This window comes from Cervus canadensis, chromosome 26 (assembly GCF_019320065.1).
Source record: "Cervus canadensis isolate Bull #8, Minnesota chromosome 26, ASM1932006v1, whole genome shotgun sequence".
Taxonomy (NCBI): Eukaryota; Metazoa; Chordata; class Mammalia; order Artiodactyla; family Cervidae; genus Cervus; species Cervus canadensis.
Genome location: NC_057411.1, coordinates 26,839,995 through 26,866,071, shown reverse-complemented (window position 1 = coordinate 26,866,071; position 26,077 = coordinate 26,839,995). Strand labels below are relative to the sequence as shown.

Below are 26,077 nucleotides of genomic sequence, written 5' to 3'. Positions count from 1 at the left end.
AATATTGAATGACTTCCCTTATATGCAGATTCTAAAAATATATGATACAAATGAATGTATTTACAAAAAAGAAACAGACTCACAGGGTTAGAGAATGGTTTATGGTTACCAACCGGGAAGGGTAGGGGGAAGGGATAGTTAGGCAGTTTGGGACGGGCATGTACACACTGCTATAAGCAGGAAGCACCTATACACACTGCTGTAAGCAGGAAGCACCTGTTGTATAGCACAGGGAACTCTGCTCGATGTCACGTGACAGCCTAGGTGGGACGGAGTTTGGAGGAGAATGGATACAAGTATATATGTGGCTCAGTCACTCTGCTAGGCACCTGAAACTATCACAGCACTGTTCGCTGACCATACTCCAATATAAAATTAAAAAGTTAAAAGTAAATAAATACAAGCAAACAGAGTGTTAAGCCAAGGAGGACAGGATCTGTCCTGGGTCTTGAAAAGCATCTGTCTGGTGAAGATGTGGTGAGTAGTGAGATCAGTTACAGGGTGTTCAAGTCCCACACGTGAGAGAGGACAACGGGATGAGGGGAAATTCTGAGAGATCGGATGCAGCATATGTGAGAAAAGAGTCTAGGATTAGCCCATGGTTTCTGAGAGACGAGTGGACAGAGGGGTGAGAAAATCAGCAGTTCACCTGATCCACATGACATCTGAGCCACCCAAGAGCCTCCCAAGTGGAGACCAGGAGTTCATCGACAGCTGGGTGTTGACATTTCTTTAATTCAATGAAACAAAACAGGGATAGAATTTCACAACTCTGGGTTATCAGCATGTGGATGGCATTTCAGTCAGGAGGCAGGATGAGGTCATAGTGTGGGGAGTGTGGGGAGAGAAGGAGTGTGGAGAAGCTAGGGGGAAAGGAAGACAGTGTTGGCCCTGGGGTGATCCAGTGTAGAAAGGTGAGGGGGTGAAGTAAGGCCACAGGCATTGGGAAGGAGTGGTTGGCCAGGTCGGTGACAAACCAAGAGAGAGGCGTCTCGGAGGTCAAGTGGAAACAGCGCTTCAGAAAGGGCAGCGACCATCCATGTCCAGTGCTAGGTTGGATTATACCAGGACTGAGAATTAACCCCCAGAGGTGACAATGTGGAGGGGACTGGAGACCTCGACAAGAGCAAGTTCTGTGCTTGTAACTGTGGAACCCAGATGGGTGCAGCACACAAGCACCTCAATCTACCATGCCCTGTTTTCTCCTTGGGTCCCAATCCCCTTCCTCTCCTACAGCTCATGAACAGTATGAAACAGTATGAAAAAGCAAAAAGATATGACACTGGAAGATGAGACCCCCAGGTCAGTAGGTGTCCAATAAGGAGAAGAGTGGAAAAAAAGCTCCAGAAGGAAAGAAGAGGCTAAGCCAAAGCAGAAATGATGCCCAGCTGAGGATGTGTCTGGTGGTGAAAGTAAAGTCTGATGCTGTAAAGAGCAATATTGCATAGGAACCTGGAATGTTAGGTCCATGAATCAAGGTAAACTGGAAGTGGTCAAACAGGAGACAGCAAGAGTGAACATCGACATTTTAGGAATCAGTGAACTAAAATGAATGGGAATGGGAGAATTTAAGTCAGATGAACATTTACATCTATTACTGTGGGCAAGGATCCCTTAGAAGAAATGGAGTAGCCCTCATAGTCAGCAAAAGAGTCTGAAATGCAGTCACTTAGCCTCATTGTGCTTCCTGCACTGGGGTAAATAAAATATGGGTAATTAACCACGCTTCAAATGAAAGGTGCTCTAAATAAATGGCATTATATTAAAAAAAAAGAAACAAAGAAGTGGTGTTAAGTGTTACTTGTATTCTTTCTTTTAACTTAAGCTATAAAACCATCAATCCTAAAGGAAATCAACCCTGAATATTCAGTGGAAGGACTGATGCTGAAGCTGAAGCTCCAATACTTTGGCCACCTGATGCAAAGAGTTGATTCAATGGAAAAGATCCTGGTGCTGGTAAAGAATGAGGGCAGGAGGAGAAGGGGGCAACAGAAGATGAGATGGTTGGATGGCATTATCGACTCAGTGGACATGAGTCTGAGCAAACTCTGGGAAACAGCGAAGGACAGGGAAGCCTGGTGTGCTGCAGTCCATGGAGTCATAAAGAGTTAGACATGGCTTGGTGACTGAACAACTACAAAACTATAAAATCTCAGAGGACAGGTCTTCTCCTTACTAGTACTTCTTTGCATCAAGCATAGGGTCCTGGTGGATGCAAAATAAATATTCTTTGATTTAATAGGTCATAAGGGATAAATCCCCTTGGGTCTAGGAAATGTATACTGGCCATGCTCAGGGATTTTCCTCTCACCTGCCACACGTTCTCCTCCAGTCATTCAATCATTCCTTCATTCACTCACTCTGCAGTTCCTCCTGGGGGCCACATTCCCTAAAACTAGAACTTTCTGGTGCATGACCCAGCTCTGTCACTGATTTTTTGTCTCTTAGCCTTGTTGGCTGTGAGTTGAGGAAACCAAGATACATGGTCTAAAATACAAGCCAGAAGAGTAGAACAGGTCTGTCTTAGATAATCTTCCCTCTAAATAAGGGGGACTTGAATAAAGTAGCAGGTTGTGTCAGATTAGGGAGATTCTTGCATGCCAAGCTCAGAGTAGGTGCTCAGAATATTGGTCCATCACATCCATGGTACCCTGAAGAGGGCAGAACAGGAGAGAGTGGAGAGTGGAGAACGGGAGACTAGTTAGAAAACTGAAGAAACAATGTCATGCTGGAGGTGATGAGGTCTGAATTAGGAAAGAGAAGAGACAGGACCACAGGTGGCAAGCCTGTCCTTGGATATCACCTTTGTTAGGGACTGAGTCAATACCCACTCTGGTCCAGGTACCGAGTCCAGGCTTGAGATGTTCATGGCAGCTGAAAGCATGGAAAGCATGAGACAGAAAGTGGGGATGTGGCAGAAAGCAAAGACAGAACCGTGTGTGCATGTTAAGTCACTTCAGTTCGGCTCTTTGTGACCCCATGGACTGTAGCCTGCCAGCTTCCTCTGTCCATGGGATTCTCCAGGCAAGAATCCTGGAGTGGGTTGCCATTTCCTTCTCCAGGGGATCTTCCCGACCCAGGGATTGAACCCACATCTCTTATGTCTCCTGCATTGGCAGACGAATTCTTGAAAGGACACATCTAAATGCAATGTGCCAGGTGCTAGCCGCAGGTACAAATAGGATGATAATGGGGACAGAGGAAGCGATTTTTGAACTGTGAGTTCCTCCTTTCGCCTTTCCAGATCCACTCTCCACCTTTCTCCACTTTGCTCTCTGACCCGCCCTCCAGGAGGCTGATCATATGGACCACAGTGGGCTTCTCGTCCTAGGCATCTGGCTGTATATCAGAGGGCAAGGGCAGAGAGAGGGCAGAGCATTGATCCCCTTCACTTCCAGAAGTTAACCTTGAATTAGCTTTGTCACTTGCCTGAGTCACCGCCCCTCCCAAGATGGTCTATTCTACAGGACTCACCTTCTGGCTTCTGGTTTACCCTTCTCTCCTCCAAAGCCTGACTTATGACAGCTCTGTAATTACGCTCCCCTGTGGTTTTCTTATGCCCCCGCTGTAACTCTGTAATTCATTCCTTTATCCCAGTTTGATTATATTAATATCTCTGGCTCTGGTTGGGACTCTCACTGATATATGCTGGACCTTTGAAATAAGAATTTGCAATTCTTTTGGACTTTTTCCCTTAGTAAACTATGAGCTCTTCTATGAGAAGGTATGTCTTGTCAATCTTAGTTCTGTTTCTCCCTACCTCCACTGTTTACCACGATTTCCATTCACAGTGGTTGTTCATTGCTTGTTCGAAAATGTTAATTTCTCCTCAGTCACAACCACTTCTTTGACCCTAGCTGGTCCGGTGTGGCTCAGTCACAAATATTCCCCTCTGAGTCTATGCCCCTGGCAGGATTACCAAGGCAAGGAGCTAAAGCTTCATTTTTCTCTTTCACCTTCTGGCTGTTCTTAACTCACTGTTTCTTAATCAAGAAGCTAAATGTTCCCACTAAGGCCTTTTCCTGCCCAATACCCCAAAGGGTACAGATTTCACCTCAATATCAGATGCATGTGACCTCAGAAAAGACCCTAAATCTTTGTTGTAATTTCCAACATTGCAAAATCAAGATAAAACTAATACCAACTTTTTGAGTGGCTGGAAGAATAAAAACAAATGTGATGTTTCATAGAATTTACTTTCTCATGAAATATATCAGTGACTTGAAATAACAAGCATTCTCTCCACTTGCGCTCTACTTTCTTCGACTGTTTTCATGAGGTAAACAGGGCATTAAAACATCAAGCACAATCATAACAACTGACATTTCCTGAGTACTTACTCCCTGCCAGGAACTATTCTAAGCACTTATATATGTCATTTCATTTAATCTCCACAAGAACCATGTACGATCGAGTCTTCTTTATCTCAATTTTTACAGATGAGGAAAAACAAGGCACAAAGAGATGATGTGACTTGCTCAAGGTCAGGAGCTGGAATTGAAACCTAGGAAGCTCCATCCAAAGTCAGTAAGCTTTAATCCTTCGCTTACCCAGCCTCATTCATTTACATTCCCTGTGACATATGTGAAGACAAACCATACAGATTGGCCAGAGTTAATGAACTATCATGGGGAAATTATTAAAGGACTGAGAGTGAAGTCTGCACTTGTGGAAATTCTTGCGAATTATACTTCAGCTCAGGTGTTGCACTCCAAAATTCAAATTCAGTCCATTGTGTCTGGTTAACTGAATAGCATTCTTAGCATCTCAGTGTGGTCAAGGACACGTGTTCTAGCCAGAGACTCACCTGAACTTAGCGCATGCTCCACTTCTTGCATGATCACTCCAGGGGAGGTGGTGGTGGTCTCCATGTCTATCAGTATACAGGTCACTTTGGGGGGCACAGTTGCTTGGGGCGTGGCCTCCGTGGGCACTGACTCGGCCGAGGCATGTGAAGTAGGTGTGTGGGTAGAGCTGTGCCCTTCCGTGTGGGACTCTGGTGTGGTTGGGGCTCCTGTGGGCTCGGCGCTGGTCTCAGCAGAGCTGTGGCTGGTGCTGACGGAGGCAGATGGAACCTCAGGTGGAGAGGTTGATGGGGGTGAGGGTGATGAGGCTGGCACTTGAGGGGAGGTGAGTGTGGGAGACTCAGCGGGCAGGTGCGATCCCGTAGTGGGCACGCCGGCCTCCGGAGTGCCTGAGCTGTGTTCCTCGGGCGTGGGTGTTAAGTGGACCCCACCGCTTGTTGGGGAAGGGTCTGTGCCCTCCCAGTTGGAGGTGGGGCTGGTGGACTGCTCTTCTCTGGGCTCTGTGGAGATGTTCTTTGTGGGTGGAGATGTGGGGACCAGTGTTGAATCTGGGAGGACTGAGCTGTTGGGTGGGCCACTGGAAGGGGAGGCAGGAGGGCTTTGCGGAGAGCTGGTCCAGATGGCTGTCGGTGGGGTGGTCTCTGGCAGAAGAGAGTCAGTGGAGAGGATGGATGCAGACACGCTCAGTAGCCTCAGCCCTGCAGAAGAGCCAGGACAAAAGTGGTTAATGTGTGAAAAAGTGCATGGCAAGGCTGTGTTACAGTATTTTCACAGGTCTTTCTCATTTTACACTGTGCCTCTGTAATTGTGAAGGTGACTTTAAAAATATTTTCATCCCACTAATTGCTCTCTCCTCCCTTGGTGACCATCAGTAGGAACCAGCCTGAAAGCTCAGCAGGAGCAATTAGTGGGTCAGTATGCACAAGTTCAGCCAATACATGGCGTGAACTAGCCTTGTCTCTGCTTGCTTAAAGCCATGCCCTTAAATTCTGAGACACTCTGCGGAAGTGACTTTATGAGAATTTGTCTGGACTGTTAAAGGGGCTGTTCCACAAGGCCTGCGGGGATGCCCAGCTTATGTGATGGGTTTGGGGAAGTGCAAAGCTGGTGGAGCTCACTGATTGGCTCTTCCTTGCCATGGGTGCTCACTGATTGGTTGCTCCCTGCTTCAGGGTTCTGAGCTCTGCAACCTGGCCCAGGGATGCAAGGGTTATGGGCTTGCCCACTTGGGCGAACAAAGGTGTGAGCACATTTCCTGTGAAAGAAGAAAGGGGGAGGTCCCCAATTAAAAGCTGAGAAGAGGAAAGAATCTGAAGTTTGGAAATATTTTCTGAGACTAGGACCTGGTTCTCCCAAATTTGAGCTTGGGGTCTTTACCTTCATGTTGTTTTGCCAATTTTTTCATATTTTGTAAAATTTTGGAATTAGTTTCCTTTCTTCTGTCCTCCCTACCTCCATTTATCCCATTCAGTTTCATTCATTCACTCAAGTATTTAATAAATGGCTTCTATGTACTTGTACTATGCTAGACACCGAGTTTATGATTTCACTTTTTATGTAGCACATCTCTTGATTGCCCCGCCACACCCCTGACCATTTCCCAACAAGCTTTTCCCCTAGTCATTTCCATCTCAGTGGATGGCAAGGCCTTTTGATTAGTTACTCAGTTAAAAATCCAGATATTATCCTTAATGCATCTCTTTCCCTCACTGCCCCTCCTCCATCCAACCATCAGCAAATCATGATGACCGTACCTTGAAAACAGATCTGAATCCAGTCACTCCTCACCACCTCCCTTATCATCTCAACATCACCTTAGCCACCAGTCACTTGTCTAGACAACTGCCACCATCTCTTAATAGGTCTGCGAGCTCCCAGATTTCCTCCTTTCAGCCTACTTTTCACATAGCAGCCAGTGTAATATAAAGTGATAAATCAAACTGATTTAAACTTATCACAACCCTCCCAAGGTTATGCTTAGAAGAAAATTCAAACCTATTTCCTTATGTCATCATTCCATGTTCTCATCATTCTAGTTAATCTCTATTCAAATGTTAACCTCCTCCTTAGACGAATCTTCCCAGACAGTCCTAGCCAAAGTCATTCCTATTTAAGCCCCTTGCTTATTTTTTCCAAGGTTTAAAAAATTTTTTTAGTGTTAACATATACATTTAATGTTTTAAGCATTTTTGAAGTGTATAGTTCATTGGCCCCAAGTACATTTTCATTATTGTTCAACAATCACCATCATCCATCTCCAGAACTTTTTCATCTTCCCAAACTGTACCCATGAAAAAATAACTCTCTATTTTCCCCTCTCCCCAGTCCCTATTCTACTTTATATCTCTTGAATTTAACTGCTTTAGGTACCTCATATAAATAGAATCATACAATACTTGCCCTTTTGTTTCTGACTTATATCACTTACTAGCAAAATATCATCAAAGTTCACCCATGTTACAGCACATGCCAGAATTTCCTTCCTTCTGAAGGCTAAATAATATCCCATTGTAGACACCATATTTTGTTTATTCATTCATCCAGTGATGGCCACTTGGGCTGCTTCCACCTTTTGGTTATTGTGAATAGTGCTGCTCTGAATATGAGTGTACAAATATCTGTTTGGGACCATGATTTCAATTGTTTGGGGTCTATGCCCCCAAATGGAATTAGTCATTCCATTTTGATCTATTAGGTCAGTGGTAAAGAATTCACCTGTCAAGCAGGAGACACAGATTCAATCCCTGGGTCAGGAAGATCCTCTGGAGAAGGAAATGGCAACTCACTCCAATATTCTTGCCTGGCAACTCCTATGGATAGAGGAGTCTGGCGTGTTATAGTCCATGGGATTGCAAGAGTTAGACATGAGTTAGTGACTAAATCACCACACATACAAGTTTCTATGTTTAATTTTTTTGAGGAACCACCACATCTTTTGCTTTTTCTTTTTTGTTTTTCATAAAGTTAATAAAATAAAATGGGCTTCCCTTGGGGTTCAGCTTATAAAGAATCTGCCTGCAAATGCAGGAGACCTGGGTTTGATCCTTGGGTTGGGAAGATCCCCTGGAGAAGGGGAAGGTTTCCGACTCCAGTATTCTGGCCTGGAAAATACCATGGATTGTATAGTCCATGGGGTTGCAAAGAATTAATAAATAAAATAGTTTCTCCCTGAAACTACATATTATTTATCTGCCTATTATAGCTCTCTTCTCCCAGAAGGTAAGCTCCACGATGGTGCAGGGATCTGGTCTTACGCACTGTTATTTCCTCTAGGCCTAGAGAGTGCCTAGGTCACTGTAACTGCTCAATAAGTACTTGTGGGAAAGGAAAGAAATAAGGGAGGAAGGGAGGGGAAAAAAAGTAAGGGGATAAAGAAGGAGAGTGTAAAAATGAACGAACTTAAGAACTTTATTTTAAAAAAATACCCCAACATTTCCCTACTCCTCTCTATACACCAGTGGGTATGGCCACATCCACCATGGCTGCCCAGGTCTAACTGCCTACCTGCTATTATCTGAAGGTAGGAACCTTGCTGAAATTGTCAGTCTCTGTCCTTCTACCATGAATACATGGATGCCTAGTGTCTTGTTAGTGCGAGCATGCTCACTCAGTTGTGTCTGACCCTCTGTGACTCCATGGGCTGTAGCCTGCCAGGCTCTTCCATCCATGGAATTTTCCAGGCAAGAATACTGGAGTGGGTTACCATGACCCCTCCAGGGGATTTTCCTCACCCAGGGATTGAACCCTCATGTCTTACGTCTCCTGCATTGGCAGGCGGGTTCTTCACCCCTACACCACCTGGGAAGCATAATGTCTTATTAGGCCTGCAACTATTTAATTCTCCAAACTCTGAGGTGACTTCCTTGGGGGTAGTATTAGGTAACAGCCAAACATGATCAAGATTCATAAAGAAAAAAAACATGGGCTAGATGTTAGCACAGAGGAAGGAAGAAAAGAGGGATGCAGAGGGATGTAGGCGTTCAGCTGTGTGACGGGCTCAGTACTGATGGAAAGTTGTGCTACAGAATCTAACCAGAAAACACAGTTTTCTCAATATTTAAGAGAATTGAACACTTTGGTTGTTGTCAAAGTAATTGGTTTTATTTTATTTAAAAGGAGTTGGGGAAGACCATAAACTACAGGAGAGTTACTCTTTTAGTAAACAGGGATACAGACCTCCCAAATTAGTCCACGTTACTGTGGTGGACTCTTGGCAGCTGTGAAGTCTCAACAATTTCAGGATGAATGCAGGTCATGAGGTCTTTGAAACAGGGACAAAGCAATAGTTGGGACAAATATTATGAAAACACTGAATTTTCTTATATGACCTTAAAACTTACTGGCTCTGCATCCTTGTAGCTCCCGTGACTCATTAAAGATTCTGAGGTCAAAAAGAAGGTACAACATTTAACTACTGTTTAGTATCATATAATAGATGTGCAGATGGAAGTAGACAGAGATTTTGTCTGGCAACTAGGTCAGTCTTGGAAATCTGAGACAAATGAGCAATGTCATCTATTATATACGAAGGAGCACAACTTCATTCAATCATTCAAGCTTTTATTGAGTAGTTTCTATGTCCCTGACCTCGCCCTCAGAGAATTCCTTATTTAGTAGGACAGAAAGGACACCCAACTCTGTGTAATATGATATGATCAACACATTATGGAAGTAAAAGCAAGTTGCAATGGGAGACCCAAGAAAAGATGAATAGATTCTGTATGGGGACCGTGGAATGCAAAAATATACAAAGTCATTTTCAAATGACATTTAGAAAAGTCACAGAAGAGATGACATTTGAGTTGGTTCTGAAAGGATGAGAACACACTAGATGCCATTAAAGTATATGATGATATACCTGCACTGTCATTTCCAGGGGAACTAAAAGCTGTACTATGGAAGTCATTACAGTGCTGAAAACGACATGTTCCAGGAATAAGTTTGGTGGCTGGAGACACCCATTTTCTTGTTTAACCCTGACTAATATATTTTCATACCTCCTGCCCTTCCTGCTTCCAAAGAGGAATGAAGTGGTTGTTCATTTCCCATGACTACCTACTTAGCACTTAAAGTATTTTATGGTCTAGTTCAGATGATTCTTACCCCTAACAAACAACAATGCATAGAAAGTGCGGGCCAACACTGGTCATCTTCACGTGAACAAGGCATCACAGCCTCTGATTTGCCTAATTTGATGGTACATTCCATATTACTCTGAGTACATGAGGGTGGGTCTTCTTTCAGGTTGAAGATATCCGAAGCTCGGGTGCCATGACTACCCTAGAGAATGTTTGCTGTCCTAGTTGGCTCCGGCTGCCAGAACAAAATATCATAGACTAAGTGGCTTTTTTTTTTTTTGGACAGTAAGCGTTTATTACCACGTGGACACAGACGGCTTGGTGCGTGGACGGACCCTCACCGCCGGGACGCGGGGAGGAGCCGCGTGGAAGCGGCCGCCGCTCCCACTAAGTGGCTTTTAACAATAGCAATTTACTTCTCACAGTTTGGAGGTTGAGAGGTCCGGTTAAGGTGTGGGCCAATTCAGGTTCTGGCAAGAGCGTGCATCTGAGCTTGTAAGTGGCAACCTTCTAGCTGTGTCTTCACATGGCCCTTCCTCGGTATCTGCTGGGAGGTGTGGAGAAAGCTCTCTGGTGTCTTTTCTTATAAGGACACTAATCCCATGATGAGGGCTCCATCCTCGTCTAATCCTAATTACTTCCCCAAAGCTCCAACTTCAAATGCTATCACATTGGCTTCAACACTGAGAATCACTAAGACAGTCTAAGAAAACAACATGTCTGCTTTCTCATATGTAGGACTTTTGTTTTCATAGGAATATCAAATTGATTAAGTCAAACAGCTAAGGAGTATCCCAGGATTTCAAAACTATTTTTAGCGCTATAGAGAAGGTCTAGGTGACACATGATTACGACCCCTCATTGGATGAATGAGAGAACAGACACAGGGATAGGAAGTGATGTAATTGACCTCACACATCTAAGAGGAGATGTTGGGCAGTGTTGCCTGAAGAAAATCATGTAGAGACAGGCTCAGAATTAGAATTCCCCACCACCACACTGTGCCTAGCCTCGGAAAGACCTCAAAGAGGCCTGTAGAACATACTTTAGCAACTCTCAGTACAGAGTAAGCAAGGAGGAGCCCATGCTAAAATAAGCCAAGAAGTGAAAATAACGTGCCAACAAGGGCCTATTATACAGCACAGGGATCTATACTCAATATTTTATAATAATCTATATGGGAAAAGAATCTGAAAAAGAATAGATATATGTATAACTGAATCACTTAACTGTATATTTGAAACTACCAGGATATTATAAATCAACTATACTTCAAAAGAAGTCATTAAAATGAAAAAAAAAAGAAAGAAAAAAAACATCCCCCCCAAATAATGCAGTGCTCCATACATTTTCCCACCCAAAGTAGAGCCACTTTCCTCTGAAGAAAAGAATCAGTTCCAATGTTTCCTTGAGAAAATGGCAGAGTAAATAGAATGAAGACACTGAATCCATTATTCTCTAAATTAGAGGTGACTTTGCCACACATGATGTCCCTGACTAGGAAGTAACACGCTCAATGCCTGAAATGGAGTGACTCAAGGAAGGAAATCTCTTATACTTGGCTCAAGTGAGAGAGGAGAAGGAAATGGCAACCCATTCCAGTATTCTTGCCTGGAAACGCCGGTGGACAGAGGAGCCTGGTAGGCTGCTGTCCATGGGGTCACACAGAGTCAGACACCACTGAAGTGCCTTAGCATGCACGCATGCACTGGGGAAGGAAATGGCAACCCACTCCAGTGTTCCTGCCTGGAGAATCCCAGGGATGGAGGAGCCTGGTGGGCTGCCGTCTACGGGGTCGCACAGAGTCAGACACTACTGAAACGACTTAGCAGCAGCAGCAGCGAGAGATCCAGGGGTATGATGGCTAGAAGTATGACTTAATCTGAAATGCTTCCTTGTAAATGTATAAATGGAAGTCCTTCCTGAAGTTTGGTCAGGTTAAAAGTTTTATGTTGCAAGAACAGCCAAGAGTGCTATTCTCTCAATTTGTCCCACTCTCTTCTTCCCCCTCTGTGCCCACAAATCAGTTCTCTATGTCTGAGTCTCTAGTCTTGTCCTGCAAATAGGTTCATCAATATCATTTTCCTAGACTCCATACATCTGTGTTAATATACGGTATTTGTTGTTCTCTTTCTGACTCACTTCACTCTGCATGACAGACCACGGTATAGCACAGGGAACTCAGTTCGGTGCCCTGTGATGGCCTGGAGGGGTGGGATAGGGGATGGGGTGGGAGGAAGGCTCAAAAGGAGGGGATATGTGTATATGTATAGCTGATTCAGTTTGTTGTACAACAGAAACTAATACAATATTGTAAAGCAATTATACTCCAATTTAAATAAATAAATAAATTTTAAAAAAAAGAAGAAGAAGATTAGCTGACAGATTGTTGCTCAGAAGAAAAGCAGACTCTTGTTGGATAGATTATGTTTCCATTGTATATTGTCCTTTAATGTGTGAAAACAAACAAAACAAAAAAAAACCATGTCTGACTTGAGCTGGGATTTCTGGCGTTGCTAAGGAGGAGAGGTTGGCGGCTGATGGCTGGGACACGTAGGCAAGTCTCCCGGTACGGAGGGGAATTACAAGATGCTCCAGGGTAGAGCGTCTGCATTCTGCGCATGCGCTCTTGCCTCCTGCCCGCCTGGGTGTCAAGAACATAGGGCGGCAGCATTGGCGGCCGGTGGACAAGGAGTGCCCTGAACTGCGCCTCTTCCTGGGTCTTGTGAGCGGCAAACTGGGCCAGTGCCAAAGTCCCAGGTGGCCTGATTACCTGTGTTGCTCACCTGTTCTCTACCCCCCATCCCCCCATAACATGTCCTCTCCTGCCCTTGGCTTGTTAAGTAAGTACCCGAGAAAACATGTGACAAAGCTTTGGCAAATTCGGTGAAATTTGATCAAAACACAGTCAAGCCCTCTCCTGTGCTGCCAAGTCAGCCCGAGGGGTGCCTCTGCCCGCGGTCTCGGGGGACCGTGCCAGGCCTGCCTGGCAGAGGTCCCAGCCCTGCTGAAGTTCTGCTTGCTGAGGAACTGCTGACAGGCAAGACCAACTGGACCATGTCACTCCCCTTGCAGGGCTGAGGGGAGGAAAGGAAGCCTGCACAGAAGAGAAATCTCCAAGACCCCACTGAGATCTCGAAGGCTCTTTGGGATCCAAGCACAGTCTGCCCCTTCAGCCTTGCTCCCCACCAGACCCGAAAACACATCAGACTTTTCACTGTACTCGATTCCTTCTGCCTAAACAGCTCTCCCTCTCATGCCTGCCTGAGATTCTCCTGTTCATCCTGCCAGCTCTAGCTTAAGAGCCTTTGCTGATTCTCCTGCTAAATCCAACCTCCACGCCCCCATCTCCAGCTTCAAGCCCTTACGTGCTCAGAGCATCTTGTGTTTTAACGTCACAGCACTGAAACTGTCACGTAACTACATGCTTGCTTACGGGAAGCTTTGTTTAATGCGTGACTCCCTTTAGAATCTAAGATTCACATGGAGCAGGGGCTGTAGTAGATTTGCTCCTCACATATCCTCATTATCTGATCCATAATAGCAGGTCAACTATAAACATATAAATGAATGATAGAATGAGCTGAGGATACCATGAAGGGCACTGTGCTGACCATTTCACATGCATCATCCCATTCAAGCCTAATATCCATTGTTATCTTGGTTTCACAGATGACAAAACAGAAGATCAGAAAAGTTAAGTATCTGCCCTAAGGTCATGCAGCTAGAATATGGCACAGCTGGAGCTTGAACCTGAAACTGTCTGGCTCCAGGCTGATCCTATAACCATCTCACTGTATCGAACTGGGAAATGCAAGGATGTCTTTGAAGCCTGGGCCCCATGTTTGTAAAGGCAAATAAACACCAGTTTTCCTTTATCTCCCCTAATACATTCTCTAGTGTGGGTCACTAGAGAGAGCTTTAAAACAAATTACATGACCACGTGACCCTTTTTCTTCCTCTTTCATCCTGCTGTAGGCTCTCTAATGGCTTCAGGATAAACTGTGAACTCCTCGGCACATCACACAACACCTTTGATGGTCTCCCAACCCCACCCTTGGTGAGCCTTGTGATTCTAGCAGTCTGAATCAGTGTGCATTTCTGAAATATCGGCTGTCTTCCTCCTCCCAGCCTTTGAGTCTGTACTTCTTCCCAGCCTGGCTTCCCTCTCTCTTCTCCAGTCCTGAGAACTCTAGAGCTTTACCTCCTCTATGAAGATTCCCCAACTTGAATGAGCCCTTCTCCTCTGTGTGGCTAATCATAGCACACATTATACTGAGTTGTTTCTCCCCATTCTTGTCTCCCACCAGACTGGGAACCCTAATAACAGTGATCACAGCATGCTGTTCATGTTCCCGGCAGAGAAAGTGCTCTATAAATATTCAGTAAAACCCTGGATTTTCTACCTGTTGAAAAATGAAAATGTTCTCTGGCTTATCTGTTGGGCCTTGATAGCAGAAATGCATCTTCCTTTCGATTTGTCTTTAATCTCCATAAAAACTACCAGCTCCGAGGAAATTTTGGATGGCTCTCTAAACATAATTTTTGCATGCTTGTTTTCACTTTGGAAATAGCAGGGATGTCTTCTTTTTGTGCACGATATAGACCAGAGTCACCAGCTTTTGAAACACTGGCCTGTCAATTAGCTGGCCCAAACACAGGCGGGCCTCACAATCCTGGCACTGAATGGACTAAACTTTAGCAAGTATTTGAGTGAGAAACAGTACAAAAGAATCTTAAAACAATATGTATACTTTAACATATAAGCTAGGTCTTAATGTTGCTTCAGTTCAGTTCAGTTCAGTTGCTCAGTCGTGTCCGACTCTTTTCGACCCTGTGAACCGCAGCACACCAGGCCTCCCTGTCCATCACCAACTCCCGGAGTCTACCCAAACTCATGTCCATTGAGTCAGTGATGCCATCCAACCATCTCATCCTCTTTCGTCCCCTTCTCCTCCTGCCCTCAATCTTTCCCAGCATCAGGGTCTTTTCAAATGAGTCAGCTCTTCGCATCAGGTGGCCAAAATATTAGAGTTTCAGCTTCAACATCAGTCCTTAGGTTGAGCAAAGCTACTGTTTGGATTCCTCACACTGACAAAAATTCCTCATGTCGTGTTCGGTTGGGCTGCTAAGGGTACCCAACACTCCAGAAGGTTCATCTAACATCTGCAAAACCATTACTAATCAGAGTCTGGTCCAACCATATGGTATTTGAGAGCTCTCATATGTCTAGACAGAATGTATATGCCCCAAAGCCATCAAAATGTGTTTAAGAAGACGCTTATCTGAAGGAGAAGAGCCACATCCTCCTGAGAGTTTCATTGGTGGAAATGAGATCCAGTTCTAGTCCCAAAAGAGGAACAGACCTTCTGTTTTCCAGCCACTGAATCGGAACCCGCAGACATGGAGTATGACTCAGCTTCTCTATTTGGATTCATGCTATCACCAAGCTCCCTGTAGGGGCTGTGCATGCTAATAGACAGAATAACATTTGTGAAGAAAGCTGTGCTTTCTGGGGAAGAAAAAATACAGTACATCATTTTTTAAAAGTTTTCTTTTCACCAGGAGCAGCAGCTGTCTTTGTCAGTCAAATGCGCCCCCAAAGTCATTACCTTTAAGTTAGGGGTAGACTGCGGTGGTTGGCCTCAGGAGGAGGCAGTGCTGAGCACAGATGCCAAGAGATACCCGAAATTCTGGAGGAGCCATACTGGGGTGTCTCAGGGTGGCGAGCTGGAGAGAGAGACGATGTCGGGGGGGCGAGTGCCTTCTCTTCGGCTGCTTTGTGGTTAAGGTGGGTACGGGGTGGATAGCGGGATGGGAGAGGAAAATGACTTGATGCCTCCTTCAGGTCGTGGGGGATCTTCTGAACAACAGTGTTGCCTTCTGCAGTGGGTCTGGTCCCAACACGTGTGGAGCCCAGGGCAAGCGTGCTCACAGAGGCCCACACAGAGAACGCGTCCCTGTTACAGACTGAGACGTCAAGTCTGTGGCCCAGCCTGTGCTCCACCCAGACCCTGCAGCCTTCTGTGGGGGATCCCTCTGGTGACCGGACACTGGGGGACCAAGGGTGTGCTGGGGCAGCGCCGGCCAAAGCTGGACCTGGGCTCAACTGAACCGAGGATGGAGGCTGACCCGGACTCGTTTCTCAGGCAGCCTTGGTGGGCAGGCTTTGGTCCTCCAGGCCTTGGTTTTCTGAAGGGATTTTCAGGCATTCCTAAGGCAGAGGGGAGGGAGGGAGTGTGCAGGGAGCATCTTGAGTGATCCGTGGTGATTGGCTTTAAACAAAGACAGCCCCTCCTCTGGTGACCCATAGCTGAGGCTGTGAGTCCCTCCTCCCCATGCCCACTGCGAGCCACACCCTGTGGTCCAGGGGCCCAATCCAGCTCCCCATCACTCTCCTGTTTGCTCAGTAGGTTACTGAAATTTCCAAAAAAATTTCTCACGTGAAATTGAAAAGGAAAAAAAAAAAAAGTCTTTGTGTTCAGGTGTCACAAAGTGCAGTGGTTTCTCCTCTGGTCAAAGGTCACACCCTTTCCTTTGCCTTCCCCCGCCCACCTCCACCCCCTAGGTCCAAATCACAATCAAGTCATTTCTCAAACCCTGCAGCCACTAGGAAGTAGCAGAACTTAGGAAAGTCTGTAGTATCGGTCTGCTTTGATTCTGAACCGTTTCCTTCAGAGGACCTTTGGGAGGCTAGGAATTACCCAAAGAGCTGCGGCCACCCTGGTGCTTTCTCAGTCTAAATGTGCTTGACCCCTTCTCCCCAACACTTTGTCTCCAGCTCAGTGGGTGCCCCATCCATGCCTTCTTGGAAATCTGCCCTCGACAGGACAGTCCTGGTTGGTGGGGGGGATTCCAGGTTGACGCATACAGGCATTCTGACTGGTGAATCTGTAGGCAACCTGACTACTCACAGGGTAATACCCATGAAATGCATTCCCATTTGTCTCACCACCAAAGCGGACCACTGATCACCTAGGAGTCAGGCGAGACGGCAGCGATGGCTCCAGTGCAGACGCATCTCCCAGACTGGGAATATGACTCATAGCAAGTTTCCTGGGCTGTGGGAACTTTCTCAGAGAAGACGAATGACCCATGATATTGGTGGGTCTCCTTTCTCTTCCTGCCAACATTTTCTTCTAAGGGTTTTCAACAAAGATGCCAGTCTGCACAAATGGTTATGATTCCTAGTTTCTTTAAAAAAAATTTCATGTCCTCTTAAAATATTGAATAGAAATATAACTTCTGTATAATAAAAGGCATGCATCTTAAGTGCATAATCAGTGAATTTTTACACACACACATATATATATATACCTGCATAAGCACCACTAAGATCAAGATACAGAAACTTTCCAGCACCCCGGAAAGTTCCCTCATACTTTCTCACAGACATAATCCTCTGAAGAAAACGTGTTCTGACTTTCATCACTAGAGATTAGCTTTCCCTGTTTTTGAACTTCACATCAATGGAGGCATACGCTGTGTCCTCTTTCCTGTCTGGATTCTTTCACTCACTATGAGACTCTCTCATGTTGCTGTGTTTTAACAACGCATCATTTCTTATTGCTGATAGCATTCATTGCATGAATATACCACAATTTATTACCAAATTATGGTGACTCAGTGGTAATGAACCCGCCTGCCAATGCAGGAGATCCAGGTTTGATCCCTGGATCAGGAAGATTCCCTGGAGAAGGGAATGGCTATACACTCCAGTATTCTTGCCTGGAAAACTCCATGGACAGAGGAGCCTGGCAGTCCATAGTCCACGGGGTCGCAGAGAGTCGGACATGACTCAGCACAGTACAGCGTAGCACAGTAGCACCACGATTTATTAATCCATTTTACCAGTGGTGCACAGGTGGGCTATTTCCAGTTTCAGTTCAGTTCAGTTCAGTCGCTCAGTCATGTCCGTCTCTTTGCGATCCCATGAATCACAGCACGCCAGGCCTCCCTGTCCATCACCAACTCCCGGAGTTTACTCAAACTCATGCCCATCCAGTCTGTGATGCCATCCAACCATCTCATCTTCTGTCGTCCCCTTCTCCTCCTGCCCTCAATCCCTCCCAGCATCAGGGTCTTTTCAAATGAGTCAGCTCTTCGCATCAGGTGGCCAAAGTACTGGAGTTTCAGCTTCAGCATCCGTCCTTCCAATGAACACCCAGGACTGATCTCCTTCAGGATGGACTGGTTGGATCTCCTTGCAGTCCAAGAGACTCTCAAGAGTCTTCTCCAAAACCACAGTTCAAAAGCATCAATTTTTCAGCACTTAGCTTTCTTCACAGTTTAGAGTTACTATAAATGAAGATGCTTGCTTCACAGCTTCTTAGTTAACATTTCTCTAATGCTTATTAAAAGGCATTAATACTGTAATACTTTTCAAGTAGTAAGTCATTTAATCCTTGCAATAAACCTAGGATAACTATTATTGCCCCCATTTGACAAGTGAGAAAACTGAGGCAGAAGGAGGTTATATAACTTCCCAGTATATAGAACTGGAAAGTAGAACTGGGATTCAAACCCTAGACGGTGTTCTATCTCAATAACCTGTCTTCTTAACCATCTAGCTAATAGCTAGACCACTTATTTGCTGCATGACCTTGGGCAAGCCTGTTAATTACTATCTCCTCATTTGCCAACTTGGGATAATATCAAGTACCTCCATTCACAGAGTTTTGTAATATAAGGGGTTCCTTGGTGGCTCAGACAGTAAAGAAATTGCCTGCAATGCAGGAGACCAGGGTTTGATCCCTGGGTCTGGAAGATTCCCTGGAGAAGGGGATCACCTCATTTGCCAACTTGGGATAATACCAGTACTTCCATTCACAGAGTTATTGTGAGGGTTAAATAAATAATCTATATAAGGCAGACACTGTTGATTGACTAACCCAATAGACATTTCCAATCCCCTTCTGCTAGCCTCCCAATTGAAACTGTGAAAGCTAAATGCTCCCTTCCTGGCCTCCTTTGTACCCAGAGATGTCTATGTGCCCCAGTTCCACAAAATGAGGTTGATAAGATAAAGGCTAAGGGGCTTCTGGAGAAATTTCACTTCCTCATAAAAGGAATATGTAAGAAAGAGAAATTCTCTTGGTGCCTACTTGTCCCTCCCACTTCTTCCCTTTAATGTAGACGTGATGTCTGGCACAGTGGCAACCATCCTGTGAAGCCAAGGATGAAAGTCAACCCACTGGGGAAGAAGGAAGTGAAAGACAGAAAGAACCTTTCTCCTTGATGGTACTATTGATCTTGCCATGACAGGACTAGAATGTCAAACTTCAGACTTCCTATTAAATAAACAACACATGCCTTTGGGGATTAAGGTATTGTTCAGATTTTCCATCATTAGCAGTATAGATGACAGACCCTGTAAAATGCTTATCACAATGCCAGGCACAAAGTAAGAGCTCAATAAATACTAGGCTATTATGTGGATCTGTTTAAGTGGAATCTGGGTCCAAATGCCTTCACCTTCTTTAATCTGCTAATGATTTTCAACAGGCATCTTATAAAGAGACACTATTCCTCCTCCTGGCATCAGCTATGAGCCTCAGGAATGGAGAACTCCTGACATTCTGCGACAGAGCATGAGCAACTGGACCTGTCAGTGTTCCTGGAGGTTTTCTCTAGGCTAAGGCCTATGAAAGCTGAGCTGCCTCAAAACCCCACAGAACACATCAGAAAAAAAAAAACCAAACAAACAACCATAGCTAAATGTGATTTGTATTCTTCCACCTTATTAAAAAAAACAGTTCAGAAAGTTTGTGGGACAGTTTTCAGCATGCCTTTTTTTTTTCACATTGGAGGATAATTAGTTTATAATGTGTTAGTTTCTGTTGGACAACAATGTGTATCAGCTATATTCTTGCGCCTCCCTCCCAGCCTCCTCATCCTTCCCCTCTAGGTCATCACAGAGCACTGGGCTGAGCTCCCGGTGCTATATAGCAGCTTCTCACTAGCTATCTATTTTACACATGGCCACTCTCTCAAATGGGCCCACCCTCTCCTCCCCCCGCTGTGTCCATAAGTCTGTTCTCTATGTCTGGGTCTCTGTTCCTGCCCTGCAAATAGGTTCATGAGCACATTTTTCTAGATTCCATATATATAGTTAATATATGATTCTTGCTTTTCTCTTTCTGACTTACTGCACTCTGTATGACTGACTCTAGGTTCATCCACCTCACTGCAAGTGACCCCATTTCATTTCTTTTTATGGCTGAGTAATATTCCATGGTGTGTATGTACCACAACTTCTTTATCCATTAATGGTTGATGGACATCTTGGTTGCTTCCATGACCTGGCTATTGTAAACAGTGCTTAAATGAACACTGGGTACATGTGTCTTTTTGAATTATGGTTTTCCCAAGTATATGCCCAGTAGTGGGATTGCTGGATCATATGCTAGTTTTATTCCTAGTTTCTTAAGGAATCTCCATATTATTCTCCACAGTGGCTGTATCAATTTACATTCCCACCAACAGTACAAGAACACAGTCTTGATAAGAACACATGTGAGGCTAGGTGACTGCAGCAGGCTGAGGAAGTAGAACAAAGACCCCTCAACAACAATCAGGGACCCCGGACTTGTTATTGTTACACAAGCTGGCCCCCCTTGGTCAGAGCCATGAGATACAAGTTAGACACACTCAGTACAATGGCAACCTACTCTTGATTTTAAATTTTCAGCATCACTTAGCAATTTATTTTTTAAAAATTCAGTTAGACTTTTGTTTGCCATATGACCCAGCAATCCCACTTCTGGGCATACACACCGAGGAAACCAGATCTGAAAGAGACACGTGCACCCCAATGTTCATCGTAGCACTGTTTATAATAGCCAGGACATGGAAGCAACCTAGATGCCCATCAGCAGACGAATGGATAAGGAAGCTGTGGTACATATACACCATGGAATATTACTCAGCCATTACAAAGAATTCATTTGAATCAGTTCTAATGAGGTGGATGAAACTGGAGCCCATTATACAGAGTGAAGTAAGCCAGAAAGATAAAGACCAATATAGTATACCAACGCATATATATGGAATTTAGAAAGATGGTAACGATAACCCTATATGCAAAACAGAAAAAGAGACAAAGATGTACAGAACAGACTTTTGGACTCTGTGGGGGAAGGCAAGGGTGGGATGTTTAGAGAGAACAGCATCGAAACATGTATATTATCAAGGGTGAAACAGATCACCAGCCCAGGCTGGATGCATGAGACAAGTGCTCGGGGTTGGTGCCCTGGGAAGACCCAGAGGGATCGGGTGGAGAAGGAAGTGGGAGGGGGGATCGGGATGGGGAATACATGTAAATCCATGGCTGATTCATGTCAATGTATGGCAAAAACCACTACAATATTGTAAAGTAATTAGCCTCCAACTAATAAAAATAAATGGAAAAAAAATTCAGTTAGACTTTTGTTTGTCTAGGACTAATTCAACAAATAAGTATTGAGTGCCTGCTCTGACCAAGGCATCCAGGTATCGAGGCTATATGGATGAAGCAAACAGGAAGAGACAGAAATTTGGTTTATATTTTATATAGGCTTTCTTTTGACAGCTGCAATTTGACTCTATTTTCCCCTCATGCACGTTAATGCTTACGGGCCTGTGTGTGTGTGTGTGTGTGTGTGTGTGCTCAGTCCTGTCTGACTCTTTGCAACCCCATGGACTGTACCCACCATGGGATTTCTGTCCATGGGATTTTCCAGGCAAGAATACTGGAGTTGGTTGCTATTTTCTTCTCCAAGAGATCATCCCAATCCAGGAATCAAACTCCAATCTCCTGCATTGCAGGCAGATTTCTTTGCCATCTGAGCCACTCGTATTCATTAATTATCATTTCTACCCTTTAATCCTCTTTCTGCCTTTTAAGCTATCTCCTAAACAGCAAAAACTACACTAAAACTGCAAGCTTAAAAACTTATGGCAGCAGGGCAAATTTCCTAGAATCTAAGGATCTCTGTCCTCTACAGACATGGAAATGAGAATGAAGTTGCTCCTCACTCAAGTCAAGTTCTAGGCTGGAAGTGCAGAGGTAGAATCTGCAGCCCTGAAGTCTACCTGTTTTCATGGGTGTCGAGGCCATCATTCGTTGGATGAGCAGTTCTCTTTTTTGAGAACCACTTTCCCTGTAGTGGGATTATTAACCCATTTCCCCATGAGGGACCCTCAATGCTGTGCTTAGCCTCTCTGCTGAGAGAGCTCATTTTCAGAACTAGGCCTGAGTGGAAGATGACAACTGTGGATGCAACCCTGTGCAGCAAGACCCTGCTCATCACCAGAGACTCCAGGAGAGGATCTGGTGTTTTACTGTCTCCTGGAATGTGGCCCAAACCCAGATATGTGGTCAAAGATAGATGGACCATCTCCAGGGATTGGGAACTGGGTGCCCCTTTGTTCCCAAATACAGACAAGGGGCCAGAAGAACAGGAATCAGTCATTGGGAAGTTCCAGGTACGTGTGCAAGCTAAGAGCTCACACGAAGATACAAAGCGCATAAGCTAAGAGTGGACACAACCTTGTTTCCGGTTATGTGTGATGAAGGTAATCTATTCATTCTGCAGGGGTGAATCTTCTCTGTAGAAATATGCCTCCTAATGAACAAAACCCACTGAAATTGATATGAGGAACCATGCTTTATGTACGAGATGTTGTGGGTAATGAATTTCAATCAAGTACATTAAGCAATGAGGGGAACAGACTGTTTGAAGGAATTCCGTGGTGAATCCTCATTTAATGCAATTAATTACCACCTAATTTGTCACCTGTGTAAAGCATGCTGACTTTAATTTGCCTAAAAATCCAGATCTTCTCATGCTCTTGTTCCCTAAGATATTCATGACTCCAGAAGGCAGCAGGTTACTCTCCTCACTCACAGAATTCGTACCTCAGCTTAAAATAACATAACTCACCACTCGAGTACACACAGCCACATAAACATCACCTTCAGAGCTGGTTTCATTTGTTAACCAACATCCAATTGTTGTTACCCTCAGTATCTCTTAAATGCCCGCAGGAGCACATCCTCTGCTAGGAAAAGCATCAGCAATGCCAACCTGGGAGGTATCATTGGCACCATTACTGAAGTGCAGCATCTTCTGATGAAAATCTTTGGGGTCCATTAAAATGCTACTCCACAGCCACTGCTGATAGATGCAATTAAACAGGTCAGTCTGGAAGGACAGACTCTGGCTACATGAGCTAACTTGGGTGAACTGTGCAAGATGGAAAAAAATTGGCTCTGCTGGTAGCTCAACGTGAAGAATGATTTTGCTTTGGGTTTACTTACTTAGAATACATTTATAAGTGTTGCTGCTTAGAAAAGAATTATTCAAAAACTAACACTGCCTATCCTGTACCTCATGAACCACTTCTTTCATCTATTCCTGGGTTCCCTCTGGCAATGCTGGGATTAGAAAGGGTCCCTCTATATGCACACGGGCTGAACTGGAGGTAGGAGCAGTTCTACCTCATGGCTTTATTTCAACAATAATTCCCAGGTATAAATAACCAGCCTGGCGTTCTTCCCTGTGTTCTAGTCCTCTAATTCCAGCCTTTGGAGTTTTGCCCTCAAAGTCAGTAAGTCTATCAACTATGTTTCCTTCCGCATCCAACCAGCTCCTCTGGGTTTATTTCTGTCATCATCCTTCCCCTTATCTGGGCTTCCCTTATGTCTCAGCTGGTAAAGAATCTATCTGCAATGTGGGAGACCTGGGTTCAATCCCTGGGTTGGGAAGATTCCCTGGAGAAGGGAAAGGCTACCCACTCCAGTATTCTGGCCTGGAGAATTCCACGGACTGTATAGTCCATGGACTTGCAAAGAGTCGGACACGACTGAGTGACTTTCAGTGTCACTTTCCCCTTATCCAAGTTACTTTTATTTATTTCCTTACAACACTACTTACAATAGCCAGGACATGAAAGCAGCCTAAATATCCTTCAACAGATGAATAGATAAAGAAGATGGGGTACATATAGTCAATGGACTATCACCCAGCCATAAAAGAGGAATGAAACTGGGTCATTTGTAGTGATGGTGGACGAACCTAGAGTCTGCCATACAGAGTGAAGTCAGAAAGAGAAAAACAAATATCACATATTAACCATATGTATGGAATCTAGGAAAGTTGTAGTGATGAACCTATTTGCAGGGTAGGAATAGAGTCACAAACATAGAGAACAGGCAAGTGGACTTTTGAGGAGGGTAAGGGGAGGTGGGATAAAATGAGAGCAGCCCTGACAGATAGACATTAGCATGTGTAAAATGGATAACTAGTGGGCAGCTGCTGTATAGCATAGGGAGCTCAGCTTGATGTTCTGTGAGGACCTAGAGGGGTGGGAGGGGGGTCTAAGAGGGAGGGGATGTAGGCGTACATATAGCTGATTCGCACTGTTGTACAGCAAAAATTAACACAAAATTGTAAAGCAATTATAATCCAATAAAATAAATTAGAATTACATATATTTAAGGTATACAACATGATGATTAGATAGACATATACACAATGACATGATTACTATGGTCAGGCAAACTAACATATCATCTTCTCATATAGTTACCATATTTGGTGTCTGATGAGAACACCGGAAGCCTACTCTCTTAGCAAATTTCCAGAACTCAATCCAGTTTTATTAACTATAGTTGTCACGCTGTACATGAGCTGTTTAGACTTATTCATCCTATAGAACTGGATCCTATGGAACTTTGTACCTGTTGATCAGTATCTTTCCATTGCCCCTACTTCCCCACCTCTGGTAACCACCACTCTATTCTCGACTATTACCTTTTTAGACTCCACATATAATTGAGCTCATGTCATTTTCTTTTTATGTCTGGCTTATTTCACTTAGCATATGTCCTTGAGGTTCATCCACGTTGGGGCAAATGGCATCTTTTTAATCCATTCATCCAAAGTCAACAGCTCACATGAAGCAAACCTAGTGTTTGGGCCCAGATATGTCTTTCTAGAAATCCTTTGGGTCTTTTTGTAAGAAGGATCTTATTCCTGTAGATATGGAGGCTACCAAAGGAAGCACTTTGTTTGCACTGTGGTGAAACATTAAGCTACACAATAACACAGATAGACACACACACACACACACCCTTCTAAATGATCCATTGGAAAGGAAGAATTTTTTCTGCCTAGCCAAACATACAAATTTCTCCTGTCTTTAGCCAGAAGAATATGAGTGGCTCATTTCTTAGTCTGTAGGAGAGATGTCTTCATGTCCTTTGGCAGGGGCTATCTGCCAGCCAGACTATGAGGACTGTCTCTCTATCTCAGAGGCTGCTTTTAGCAGACAGATTCACATCTCATCCTGAGCATTTATCAACTGTTTGATCTCTGAGGGCTGGAGCACAAGCACTTCTCCTTGGTAATGCTACGGGGCTATAATTGCATTCAGAAGTCTTCATCCAGAAAAAAACCTACTTTTTACTAAGTTCTTATCAAATAATAATATATTGAAAAGCCAGAATTATCCTTCACAGGCTCAGGAATAGCATTTGCCGTGTAATTGAATCCAGAGCATTTCAGCCTTGCCTTCTCTTCTCTGAAATCCTCCCTTTCATTCACAACCTAAGCAAAAAACAGCCGAATAGAAAAAGATACAAGCAAGTTTTCTGAATCATATAGAGAAGATTAATTTTCCTTCCTATGGATGACTGTAAACACAATTTAAAGAGGAATATACCAGGTATTAATTTTGATTTATGTTTCACTGCAAGAAAGCCATAGTCAGTCTAGGTTAATACTTCTGAGCAAAGAGAGGAAAATAAAATTATCTTTAAACAAGAGTAAATTGGCATGTTTGAATCTTCAGCCTCACAGATGAGCCCTGATTCTATCATTCCAGCTGCACGCAGGTCATTTCTTTTTGGATAACATCTTATCACCAAATTCAACAAGTCCCTATCTAAACTGAGCAATTCCAGAATAATTCTCTTAAATGCTCCCTTGATGCTGCCAATGGCGCCCGTTAGGTATGATGGTTTAGAAGACAGTTTGATGTAGTAGGCACAGGGAACAGAGTTGTGGTTACCAGAGGCAAAGGAGTGGGGATGGGTGGCTGGATGAAATGGGTAAAGGGGATCAACTGTGTAGTGAGAGATGGAAACTAAATTTCTGGCGGTGAGCACGTTGTAGGGCATATGGAAGTGGAAGTGTGATGTTTACAGAAGAA

At 44.3% G+C, this 26,077-nt stretch overlaps 1 protein-coding gene across 1 annotated transcript in view; it reads right to left on the bottom strand.

Annotated features, from left to right (window-relative positions):
• The window catches only part of PARM1 (prostate androgen-regulated mucin-like protein 1), a 123,534-nt gene that overhangs the window by 39,954 nt on the left and 57,503 nt on the right, over positions 1–26,077 (bottom strand). Inside the window, exon 2 of the mRNA XM_043447817.1 lies at positions 4,808–5,503. Coding sequence (XP_043303752.1) covers positions 4,808–5,503 — 696 coding nt within the window. The remainder of the gene's footprint in view (positions 1–4,807; positions 5,504–26,077) is intronic.